The sequence below is a fragment of the Megascapheus bottae genome, chromosome 9, assembly GCF_031878675.1.
Source record: "Megascapheus bottae isolate mThoBot1 chromosome 9, mThoBot2.hap1, whole genome shotgun sequence".
NCBI lineage: Eukaryota > Metazoa > Chordata > Mammalia > Rodentia > Geomyidae > Megascapheus > Megascapheus bottae.
The window spans coordinates 26939511-26953075 of record NC_143517.1 but is presented as its reverse complement, the minus strand read 5'-3'; the positions used below and the strand labels follow the sequence as shown (position 1 = coordinate 26953075).

General features: G+C 37.8%; 1 protein-coding gene across 2 annotated transcripts in view; it reads left to right on the top strand.

Annotated features, from left to right (window-relative positions):
• Positions 1-13565, top strand: part of Znf704 (zinc finger protein 704) — a 171118-nt gene that overhangs the window by 36294 nt on the left and 121259 nt on the right. For both annotated transcript variants that reach the window (XR_016536664.1, XM_090338989.1), the window contains exon 2: positions 8096-8334. Coding sequence is in view for 1 of the 2 variants with exons in the window: in XM_090338989.1 (XP_090195115.1) it covers positions 8096-8334 (239 nt within the window). In the remaining variant the exon portion in view is untranslated. The remainder of the gene's footprint in view (positions 1-8095; positions 8335-13565) is intronic.

Here is a 13565-nt window from a genome sequence, read left to right as displayed (position 1 = left end):
TCAATGTGTGAGAAGTAATGTACCTACTATCTGATGAATGTAATTGTAATCCTTCTATATGTTACCCTGACAATAAAAAAAAATAAAATAAAAAATACATTTGCTTAATTGCTTGAACACAGTCTAGATGTATTTATTAATGGACCTTATTTAGTCTTTTGTTCAGCTAATGAAGTAATTAACTAGCTGTGGATTAACAGTACATTCTAAGCTTGAATAGGAATTTATTAGTTTTCGACTTTAGTTGCTAATTTCATTTGCTAGTTACTGCTCAGAGGATGATACATTGTATTTTAAATAAAGTATATTTTGAAGGGCGAACTCTCAGCAACCAGTATTTTTTTTTTACCCAAATTCTGCTTCTAATGTGCTTTGAACCTTTGAAGATGTTTTTGAGACTGTGAAAACCACAGATGAATTTGAAAAATTATAATTTTGACTTCTTATCACCATAGGAGTTAAAAAAGCACCAGGTTAATTCATTAGTCTAACACTGTTGGTTGGAAGAAGTGGAAACTAGTTCAAGTTGAAAGAAAACAAAACAAATGGACAAACAGCAACAAACAAAAACACCACATAACAAATAGGGCGGGGATTATGACTATGTGGAGGGAAAGTAGTATTCAAATCTAGCAATGGCCCTTGTAGCCAGAAGTGATCTTCCCACTGTGTGGTGGGCCCCGGACCCTACTGCTTTATTTTTCTTTTTCCTTCTAGAGTCTCTTCCTGTTGCCCTCTTTCCCCTGCTGCCCCCTCTGCTCTTCCCCACCCTCACTCCTCTCCCTTCTCTCCACCTCTCCCTCCTCTTTGCTGATTCTTTCTAGTGTGCAAAATCTGGCCTCTGACTTGTGCTGCCTGTCACTATATGACATTCAGGTCTGGGTCAGTTTTCACAAGAAGGATTCAGTTGACCCTGGATATACTCAAATGAATTATGTAATGTTCTTTTCAATAGTTGATTTTGCCTCCTATTTATATGTATTAGAATTATTCTCTAATGTATCCCAAAGTTCTGTTCCAACCACTGTTTTGAAATGTGCATTTTAATCACAGAAAATGCATTTCGGTGTTGTCTGAATCCTAGGTCAGCTGCAAGCCACATTTTAACCAATGGGGAAAATAAGCTGTCATATATTGCCACAGTTCCCACCAACCTCTCTTCCCTTGTTGTGTGCTTTATGCCTAGGATTAGAGCCTGTGTCTACAGAGTATCTTGGAGATTTGCAGTAGGAGTGGTGATGGCCCTGAAAAGGGCATAGAAAAGGCTCTATTAAGCTCATGACTGGCCAGCAGTGTGATCCCTCTAGCAGTTAGTGAAACTAGTGTAGCCATTACAGCTACTGGATAGACAGTTTTTATGCAAACTAATTGTTCCTCAGTAAAACACTCCTTCCTGTTTCTTGCGAAAAAAGTTTTATACATACACACACACACACACACACACACACACACACACACACACACACACACACACATACTTTGAGTAATACCTGAGTCATCATCTGCATAAAATAGTCACTAAAATAAAAAAATTAAAGAAATAAAGGTTCATGTATTACCATTATCATTATTACTATTCTGACCTGAAGTGCATAAAACTCAGGAGAGCCACAGAGAGATATGTGTTGTGAGATACACCTGAGACCAGGCTAACCAACCATCTGTCTTAAAACACCCTGGAAGATGAAATCTTCACTCCTCAGGATTTGGAAATTTATGTAATACCATGACTTGTATTTGAAATTCTATCCTATTATCTCTATCTAGATTTGTCATAGGTCAACAACAATCACCAATTCCTATTTCTTCTCCAAATGATAACATAGTTCCCTGCTGTACCATTAATAACCAAGGATATTGCTTTGAGGCCAGTGGCTCACAAAAAGTGTGAGATTTCTGTGACCTCACACTTGAAGGTCCAAGAACTTCATTTCCATTCTTAGATTTTTAACTAGGGTTACATTTAACTCAAGTAATCTCATCTGAAACTTCACTTATTCATTTCACAAGGGTGCTCACCCTGTTTCTTAAGTCCTGAGGATGTATTAGTAGCCAAAGTAAACAATGCCTCTTGTCTTCATAGAGCTGATTTCTGGTAGAACAGTCAGATAATAAGTGTAAGACAGTTGTACAATTTGTAATAAAGCAAAAAGTATAGGAAAGATCAGCAATGTGTGATGAAATATGGGGAGGAGCAGTGGGAAGGGAACAATTATTTGAGCCAAGTCAGAAAGGGTGAGGAAGCAAGCAACACACATATTTGAGGAAGATCATTTCCAGAAAGATAGGGTAGCTAGCCAGGGAAAAGGTCCTGCAACAGGGATATACTTAGTACATTCAGGGCCAGTAATGATAGCTATAACAAAATACATGAACTATCAACTTCTTTTTTTCTTTGAGATAGGTTCTCACTTTTTAGCCCAGATAATTCGTGGTCTCCCTGCCTCAGTTTTCTGTATGCTGGGATCACATCCCATGTTATAACTTAAAAAGAAGAGATGTTTCTTTTGACCTATACCTTTAAAAGTTTCAATCTATAGTTGGATGGCCCTGTTTTGTGCCTTTGTGCCTGTGGTAAGGCAGAATGTGTGGCAGAGAAAGCCTTTTTGCATCATGATCAAGAATGAGCAAGAAAGAGGAAGAGGGAGAGACCTCCTAATGATAGGAAGACCTCTCACTTCTGACCAAGCCCTTGACACATGACTGCTTGACAAACATAACACAATAGAGGGGGAAATGGAAGGAGAGATTAATAAAGATGGGGCCAGGAATTTGGCCTAGTGGTAGAATGCCTGCCTAGTATGCACAAAGACCTGTGTTTGATTCCTCGGTACTACATACATTGAAAAAGAAGCCGGAAGTGGTGATGTGGCTCAAGTGGCAGAGCCCTAATCTTGAAGAAAGAGCCCGAGAACAATGCTCAGGCCCTGAGTTCAAACCCCAGGACTGGCCAAAAAAAAAAAAAAAAAGAGAGATTAACAGAGACAGAAAGATAGATAGCTGGAGGTTATTGTACAGTCTTTGTCTTTCATCCTAGGAGGATGGCAAACTATTGGAGTATTCTGAGTGGGGTGGAGGAGCATGAGTTCTAAAGAAAAGAGTAAGCTGACTATTGCATATGAGAATGAACTTGGAAATAGAGGAGGTGGAAGCAGGGATCTGGGGAGGTGGTTACTGTCCAAATCCAAGCAGTGCACAATGATGACTTCACCAAAGTGGTAACTGGAAGTGGTGAGTAGTGACTGAATTCTGGATATAGTCTGAGGCAAAGTTCACAGGATTTTCAAATGGATTGGATGTGATTAGTTGAGTTAAACATTTGAATTGTAGAAAACAGAATATCTAGTTAATGTAATAAGCACAAAATTCTGGATCCTGAAGAAAAACTCAGTAAAGTTGACCCATACTGATACTCTCTGGGTCTATCCTTTGGGTTGGGAAAGAAATATACAAATGAACCTAGTTGAGGTTGAATTAAATGTTGCATTTTACAGAAATGAATATTTCTGCTCAAAGACTCTCTGAAAAGATTTTTTAATGCCCAAGCTGTGTGTTTTCACTTACATGATGTTAATAGAAGGCTTGAAACTTCAGCCAAGTTGTCTTCCACTAGAGAGTTTTGTAATAACTTTCCATCCTAAATATGCTGCTGACTAATCTGCCATTAACTGAGCCAAGTCACGCTTTGTTGAGTATTAAATTGTCAAGATATTAAAGTTAAAACTTGGAGTAGTAAGCCCAGCATTTACAACACTAATTACTGAGAGAGTGTGGTTTGAATGTATGATACTGAAATGTAATGCAGAGTTTTCAATCCTGCCACACTAAGTTCTGATTTTTACTCATCAACATCACCACTAAACCAATCTGGTTTTCATAGTTTGACTCTGTCTTGGTATAGAAAAACAATACACTTGGGAAAAAGCAGTCAGCAAACACTAGTGATTTCAGAGGGCTGAGGGAATAATATAATTAAGGGGGTAGTAATTGGAAGCAATTGTTTTTAAAGTGATTCTACTTACAGCTATTCATTAAGACTAGATAGATTTGCTATCCAGCTTACTATTCTGTGTACCTTTGCATGAAATTTGAAGAACAAGTAAAGTTCTATGGACTATTTTTGGCTGCACTTTAAAAAGAAAAATGATTCTACTCAAGATTCCAGTCTTTCTTTGAACATGGATCTTAGCAATAATATTTTAACTTAATAGAATCGGCTGTTCCTATTTCTAATGTGAAATGTTGTTTCTCCTTTTATAACATGGCTTTAAATCTGTGGCCCTGATTCCATGTTCCACGTGGTGGTTGCTTTGTCATTGCTGCTGGTCACAAAACATTTGGGATATGCAAGCTCTTTAAATAAATCTTTATTTAATAAATGTATGTATTCTGACAATGGACACCACTATAAGAAAAATTCTCTTATAAAGTTGATCAGGTATAACCTTGAATTCCTGGTGAATGGCAAGTTCTTTCCTTTTCTTTCCAGTCTTGGGGCTTGAAATCGGGACCTGAACACTGTTCCTGAGCTTCTTTCATCTCAAAGTTAGCATTCTACCACTTTGAGCTACAGTACCCCATCTGGCATTTTCTGTTAATGTGGTACTGAGGAATGGAACCCAGGGAGGGCTTCATACATGCTAGGGAAGCACTCTACCACTAAGCCCTATTCCCATCCTGAATGGCAAGTTCTTAAAGAGTTGTTTGGATCACAAGGGACCACTCACTTATCTTCCTTGCCTATTCGCAAACTAGCAACCCAAATGTCATGTCCTTTTTTAGAATATCTATAATCCTTTCTTACTATTCAGAAAGTTCAGAAGGCAAATAGATTGGATTTCTACAGATCATTCCTGGTCATCTAGTTTATCTTTAGAGCCAGTGGTCAGATCTGATTGGGTTGAAATGAGTAACTGAGACTAACACCCAAAGGTTAGAGTTGACATATGCTTTTTGATATCTTCCTTATGATAAATTCACAGGTTAGGTGTTAGGATGAAGGGGGTGCAGTTAAGTGTACACACAAAGCAGGATGGATCAAGTAAGTGGATGGTATGAGAAGCCATCTTCATTTCTGGTGTGCTATTACAATCCCCTGTGGAAGCCACATGCTTTTGTACTGATGCTGAGCTCTAGTCCTCATTGTTGAAAGTTCCTTTCCATTTACAAAGGACATCACCATCAGGAAACTCAAAATCTAAATAGAAACCATGAACTTCTTGTTAAAACATGATGATTTCCCAAAGTATATCACATTTATATATCCGCTGATTATCTTCTAGAAAAACAAAAGCGGTTCGTCGGGAATGGAGATTCTGAGTTTTATTTGTCAGATTGTAATTGGTAATTGGTGGTATTCTCATATAATTGAACATTGAAGCTTTGTTTCTTTGAAAGAAATTGCACTGCATAATGTGTGACTGTGCTGTGCTCTGCGGAGGGCGTCAGTGCTGGGAGGAAGAAGGAATTGGATGGTAGTTTCTGTGGAACACTTTAAGCGAGGCTGGAAGTTATAGCATGCCAGTGAATGTCTTATTTTAAGAAATTAACTTTTTGGGACATTTATAATGAAAATATTAAAAACCTTAAAAAGAAATTAAATCAGAACTGAGAAAGTAGAAAAACCTCCCATGCTCCTGGATTGGAAGAATTAACATCGTGAGAATGCCAATCCTGCCAAGGGCTATCTACAAATTCAATGCAATACCCATCAATATCCTAATGTCATTCTTTAAGGAAATAGAGGAAGCAATCAAAAAATTCCATATGGAATACTAAAAGACTCTATAGCAAAAACAATCCTTAGCAGAAAGAACAATGCTATAGAGCTATAGTAAACAAAACAGCTTGGGTATGGGCACAAGAACAGACCTGAGGACCAATGGAATAGAACTGAGAACCCAGAAATCAACCCGCAGACCTATGGCCACCTAATCTTTGAGAAGGGAGCCAAAAAATTAGGATGGAAGAAAGCCTCTTCAGCAAATGGTGCTGGCAAAATTGGTGAAGCACATATACAAAACTAAAGCTGGATCCTTCTATGTCATCCTGCACCAAAATTAATACCAAATGGATCAAAGACCTTGAGGTAAAAGCAGATACCCTGAGAACTTTACAAGAAGAGATAGGAGATACACTAGGTCTCCTTGGCACAGGTTGAAACGTTCCTTATATAGACCCAGAAACACAGCAAATCAAAGAAAGTTTGGACAAATGAGACTGCATTAAACTGCAGAGCTTCTGTATGGCAAGGGACATAGCTAGCAAGCTAAATAGAAAGCCCACAGAGTGGGAGAAGATCTTCACTAACCATATAACAGACAAAGGCCTCATATCTAAAATATATCTACAGCTAAAAAAATTGAATCTCTTCAAAACAAATCTTCAAAGAAACAAACATTCCGTTAAAAGGTGGGCCAGAGACTTCTCTGAAGAGGAAATAAAAATGGCCTATAGACACATGAAGAAATGCTCAACATCTCTGGCCATAAAAGAAATGCAAATCAAAACAACTTTGAGATTCCACCTCACTCCAGAGAGAATGGCCATTATCAAGAAATCTAATAACAACAGATGCTGGCAGGGATGTGGCCAGGAGGGATCACTACTACACTGTTGATGGGAGTGCAAACTCATTCAACCACTCTGGAAAGCAATGTGGCAATTCTTCGAAAGAGTAAATATAGAGCTCCCCTGTAACTCAGCAATCCCACTCCTGAGTATTTACCCAAATGTCCAGAAACAAGGCCATACTAAAGCAACTAGCACAACGATGTTCATTGCAGCACTGTTTACCATAGCAAAGATATGGAACCAACCCAGATGCCCCTCAGTAGATGAATGGATCAAGAAGATGATACCTATTCATGGTGGAATTCTATGCTGCCATCAGAAAGAATGACATCACTCCATTTGAATGGAAATGGAAAGACTTGGAAAAAATAATACTAAGTGAAGTAAGCTAGACCCAAAGGAACATAGGCCCCATGGTTTCCCTCATTTGTAATAATTAGTACACATCTAGGATTCTTCTATCAGAGGATGACAATAGCTCAAAAGCTATGTACATATGGTCATACAAGATGAGACAAAATAAACTCTAGGATATGAAACAAGAAGTTTATCTTTGTGATTCTGGTTCTTAACATACCATGTGCAGTTATTTTTTTTTCTCTTTTTAACTTACGGTTAAACTCATGTGGTTACTGTATCTGACTTTGTTACCTGGTATATTGTATACTAGGTATTTGAAATAGGGAAGGAAAGGAGAAAACAAGATGTTTGGGAGGGGATGGGGGAAGAGAGAGGGGGAAAAATACATGAGAAGGGGTATCAAGGTTTGAGAAGTAATGTATCCATTACCTGTCGAATCTAACTGTAACTCCTCTATACATTACACTGACAATAAAATACAATTAAAAAGAAGAAAAAGACATCAGATTTTTTTTATCTTATGGCTTTAGGAGAGATTTTTATAAAGATCCCAGCTACAGTAAAGGATAGAAAATTATTTCATGAATTTGAAAAATGGTTAAGGTCAGGATTAATAGTCAAAGATAAAGTTTACTTTTTGTTTATGATTACAAGCTTGAAATATAAAAATTTTGCATTCTGGGCTGGGAGTTTAGCCTAGTGGTAGAGTGCTTGCCTAGCATCCATGAAGACCCAGGTTCGACTCCTTGGTACCATAGACATAGAAAAAAGCCAGAAATGGTGATGTGGCTCAAGTGGTAGAGCTGTAGCCTTGAGAAAACCCAAGGACAGTGCCCAGGTCCTGAGTTCAAGGCCCAGGGCTGGAAAAAAAAAAGTTGCGTTCTTACACTTTCAAGTCTTCAAAGAATGCATTTTCTGTGTCTGTGATGTCTTTTAAGTCAGGGTAGTTGCATCAGTTGATCAATTGTACATTATATAGTAATGATAGTTATTTGCATCTTGCTAAATGTATTTCATTCTCCTTACTCCCCCCCCACCTCTCGCCTTCAAATAAACAATGAGCTCCAGTCAATAGACATGGAGGAGAGTGCCTGTTGTGCTTGCCTGTAGTGGTTAGGGAAAGCTGATGCTTATGTGACAGTGTCTGTGTTTCATTTTACAGGTGGGATGTATTAAGCGGGAAATGACCTTCACAATTCAATCTGAGGACTTAAAACGTGACTCTAGTAAAAAAATGTCTCACCACTTGTTCCCCTTGGCCATGGAAGAAGATGTGAAAACAGCAGACACCAAAAAAGCTAACCGAGTCATTGACCATGAAAAAGAAAACACTCGATCCGTTTGTCTCCTTGAACAAAAACGAAAAGTTGTTTCTTCCAATATTGATGTTCCTCCAGCAAGGTAAGGAAACATTAGACCTTGTGCTATTCTGCCTTGGAGGTTGGTGGAGAGCATGCCAATCTCTGCCTGGTCTGTCTTCAGCAGAGTATAATGTAACAGGGGTTTCTGACAAGCATTTTATTTTTCCCTAATGTTTTTGTGACACACCTTCAGAACTGAGTTCTGGCTGCTGTTACTGTAATCCTTTTAAGAGAGGTTTACCTTGAAAATTGGCAAGAGAGTTTATCTAAAATAACAAAAAACTTGCATCATATTACAATTTTATTCACACTCTATCCAGTAGCACAGAAACATAAGAGAATATTATGTCAGATTGACAATGGCAGGGTGGAATAGCATATGCACACTTTTACTGACTTTCTTGCTTGTTTTCATTTGTCGCACCTTGAAAGCAGTTTCTGTAGCCGCAGGGATATGAGTTGTTCCTCTCTATGATATATGCTTAGCGCCAGAACAATGTTATTTATGTTCTAGGAGCTCCATTATCTGTTAGATGAAGGGATGAATGGGATTACTGTTGCATGAAAAGTTGTTTGCTTTTAATACATTTGGTTTCCAATGATTGTTTAGAATGAAAATTTTAAAACATTTGTGTGAGAAGTTCTATATTAAATGATGCCTGATAGCAAATGAAAAAAAATAACCACAGTTATTTAGAAAAGGAATAAATAATCCTTTCTACCTGGTCACTTTTATTGTAATTAGAATTTTGTATTTGTTTTTATAGTAAATTGAGAGTATCTTCTTTTGGAAATTATATATTATTCTATCTTGTTACCAAATTTGCTAAATGTTCTAAAATTCTAGGCCTGTTTTATTAACCTTTAATTGATAGTTTCCATATATTTGTTACTTCAGTTCAACTACTTGAAACTTTCGCTTTTCTGGTTTTTTTCATAATAATAATAATATTAAATTATTTGTGATTAGTTTATTTCACTGTGGCTTCATTGAAATGTTTTATCATGACTTAAACAGGGTAGGCACTTCAGTTTATACCTGCTATTTGGCTGACTCATAAAACAAATGGTGTATTAGTAATATGAAATGTGAAAAAGCTGTGCCTTTGTTTTGTATCTAAGCTTATAGGGCAAAAGTTAAACTTCTCAGTATTCATTTAGTGTGAGCTTACTCTATGTAAAATTTTCATTAGACTGTAGTGTTGAAAGACCTAGAGTTAATCCTTTTGAATTGCCATAAATTGTTTTAGGTAGATCTTTGTTTTTTAATACCACATTACCTACAGTAATTTCCAGGGATGATAGTGAAAAGGGATGGAAGGGAAATGTCTTCTGCCTTCTGAGTGGATTTACAGAAACGAAGTCAGTGTTATTGTGAGGTTCATAAACTGGGGAGGGGAGATAGAAATTAGCTTTTTTCATTTATTTTTTTTACGTTATTTTTTCCATATATTTTTTATTGTAATTAATAGAAGGGTTACATTATATTCACCAGATAGAAGGTGCATTATTTCACAAACATTGATACCCTTTCTCATGTCTTGGTCCTATAATTAGGTTTTAAATCCACAGGAAAAAATTTCCTCAATAACAAGGTATAATTTAGACGTATTAATCTATTATGAAAAATGCTACTTAATGCATCATTGTTTGAAGTCTCAACTAAATACACTTGCTTTCATTGCTATGGTATAATCACATTTGTCATCAGTTGGCAAAGCATTTTAGTAAGTATTTATGAAGGAATCAGAAATTAGGTAATGTACCTACTAGAACCCTCAGGCTCTTCCTACTTCTGTTTATAACTATGGAATTATTTAGCAAATGCCAACTTTCTATTATCTTTTAAGATGATCAGCATTTTGTCTTAAACTCTTATATGATATGAAATATATGAAGGGTTTTTCTTTTTTTTTTCTTTTCTTTCTTTTTTTTTCTTTTCTTTCTTTTTTTTTTGCCAGTCCTGGGCTTGAGCTCAGGGCCTGAGCACTGTCCTTGGACTTTCTCAAGGCTAGAGCTCTACCACTTGAGCCTTAGCACCACTTCCGGCTTTTTTCTATGTATGTGGTACCGAGGAATCGAACCCGGGTCTTCATGCATGCTAGGCAAGCACTTTAACCACTAGGCCAAACTCCCGGCCCAGGGTTTTTCTTTCTGGGGCTTAATCTCAGGGCCTGGGCAATGTCCTTGGGCTTTCTCAAGACTAGCACTCTACCACTTGAGCCACAGAACCACGTCTGGCTTTTTCTGTGTATGTGGTACCAATGAATTGAACCCAGTGAGAGGCAAGCACTCTACCACTAGGCCATGCTTCCTACCTGAAGAGTTTTTTTTTTTTAATTAAGGAGAAATATAACTATTGGCTATATAAAATATGAAGTTTTGATTTAGAATGTATTGAATTTATTTCTTGAAGGAAATTATACATTTATATTTTAAAAGATAAATAGTACATACTAAATATATATTGTACATATATCTAACATTTAATCTTCATGCTTATCTCTAGGCTTGTCTATCTGATTACTGTAACTGGTTCTCTTAAATCTAGGTATTATATTGTGGCCATTTCTTAGAGGCAGGCTTCCGGGATGAAGCCAAATACAGTATCACTAATGCAGAGTCATTCCCTCTTCAAAAGCAGTTTGCTATGATGTTTCTCATTAGATCTTTTTCCTACTCCTGCTGTATCTGAAAGTTTTGTGGAACTTTATTTCCTATGGTTTGGTTTGTAAAATGAAACTAAGATTCATTTTCTATAGCTTATACAATGAAAACAATATATATTTTATTTTCCCATATAATTAAGAAGGTCTTGGAACCACTTTCTTACTTTAAGCTCTAGACCACGCTTGATGAATATCACTAATTTCATTTCCTGCCTCCAATCACCAGACAGTAATACTTGGCAAAAAATATGAATGAGAGAGGGAGCTTATAGTTCAATTAGAGACTGGGCGGTATGTAGCTCCATTAGTACACTTAGATGTCTGTCTCTGATTTGTAATATTTTCTAATTTTCTCCTCTTACTAGAACAGGATAAATTTGTAATTACAGGAGTTACTAACTTGATACAACTACTCAGAAGCTTAATTTTATTCTATTATTATCTTTTTGAAGAAGAAGATGGGAGTAGAGAAGCAAGAATGCTGTCTGAGTTTTTTTTTTTTATTTTAATCTTTTTGTCTGCTGTGGGACTTGAACTCTAGGTCTAGGTGTTGTCCCTGAGTCCTTTAGCTCAAGGCTACCACCCCTTGAGCCACCGTGCCACTTCCAGTTTTCTGATAGTTAGAGTCTCGTGGACTTTAGTGCCCAGGCTGGCTTTGATCTTTAAATCTCAGCCTCCTGAGTAGCTAGGATTATAGGCGTGAGCCACCGTGTCCAGCATGAGGTTTATTTTTTTATTATTTATTTATTTATTTTTTGCCAGTTCTGGGCTTGAGCTCAGGGCCTGAGTACTATCCTTGGACTTTCTCAGGGCTAGAGCTCCACCATTTGAGCCTCAGCAACATTTCCAGCGTTTTTCTATGTGTGTGGTACCAAGGAATCGAACCCAGGTCTTCGTGCATGCTAGGCAAGCACACTACCATTAGGCCAAACTCCCAGCCTGAGGTTTATTTTTAAAGTATCCTATGTGTTTGCCCATTTTTCTGAGGACCTGTTTAAAAGTTGTTAATTTCAGAACGCACATGTTTATTACTCCAGATATGTTAGGCTGGGTCATGTAAGAAGTGGATGGAGTGGGACAGAAGAAGGTGCAAGTGGGAGCAGACAGGGAAGGACGGATGGAAGGGTCAGGAGACTCTTGCTTTATTGTTGCTGGGAACAGCTTGTGTTGTGGTCTAGGCAGAAATGCAGGGGGTGCTTTCAGAGTTCAGGGGATAGCTTTAGTAAGTTACTCTCCTGTTAGAGATCTGTGAGGCTCAGTCTCATGGCAGTCCATTTCCTGTTTTTGTTTTTGTTTTCATCACTCTGTTGTAGTCTGGGCAGTGTCCAGTCTTCCCACCTCTTGGCAGCTCTGGGTCATCAGTACAGTCCACTTGGAATTGTTTTTTCAGGAGAGAGTCCTAAGCTTCTGTGACAAGTAGCATCTAATAAATGATTTGAGGTCCAAGGATCCAAGGTAATTATTATTTTTTGAGTCATGAGAGGAAAGAAGACAAGCTATCTCTCCTTTCTGAGTTGTGTTGGGTTTGTAGAGACAGTGATAATGGAGAAGTCCACCCAACCCTGGATTTGATTGGTAATACCTGAAGACAGTGTTTACTTTGGAGAGGGGCACAGGGGGAAAGAAGTTTGAGACTGAGTGATCGCATTAGTGAGGATCTGTCCTAAATCCTAATGTGCTTGTTAACCGATAAACTAAAGCAGAAAGAGTGTGAAGGAGCACTTATATAGATGATATTTTCCTTTGGAGTTCAGGCTGTATCATTGGCAGAAAGGAAATTCCTTTTAAATTGTAAGAATATGGGAGCAAAGATATGAACTGATGATAACAAGTACTAAAAATTGTTCCAGAACTACTGTGGGAACAGCCATATCTTAAGGATTGATCTCTCTCAAAGGTTTCATCATTTATTTATTTAGGAATGCCTGGTTACAGAAGATAAAACTCAGTCCCCTCCAAAAGGGATTATGAAGTGAAAACAAGTTAGCTAATTATAAATGTGTTGTCTTGTTTTAAAGATAGCTTTTGGAAAATAAGCTTTTTCTTCTTATGGAATGTTGGACAAAATAGCCTTTTAAAAGTACCAAGACTATCCAGGCACCAGTACCTCACAATTGTAAACCTAGCTACACAGGAGATCTGAAGAAGATAGAGGTTCAAAGCCAGCTTGGGTAGGAAAGTATATTAGAGGTCCAAGGTGTGGCTCAAGTGTTAAAGTGTTATTCCAGTGGGGGGGAAAAGAAACTTAGGGACAGCACCTAGGCTCTTGAGTTCAAGCCATAGGACAGACAGGTGTGCGTGTGCATGAGCGGGTATGCACACTCACACATACACACACACACACACACACACACACACACACACACACACACCTACACCTACCTACAAAGACCAGAGGTATGGCTCTGTTAGAGCTTTAGCTATGAGAGAAAAAATAGTTCAAAGATAGGAATTTAGAGATAGAAGTTTTTGTTGTTGTTGCTGCTTTTTGGTAGTAGGGCCTGGGCCCTGTCCCTGACAATTTAGCTCAAGGTTAGCACTCTACCATTTGAGCCACAGTGCCACTTCCGGTTTTCTGGTGGTTAATTGGAGATAAGAGTCT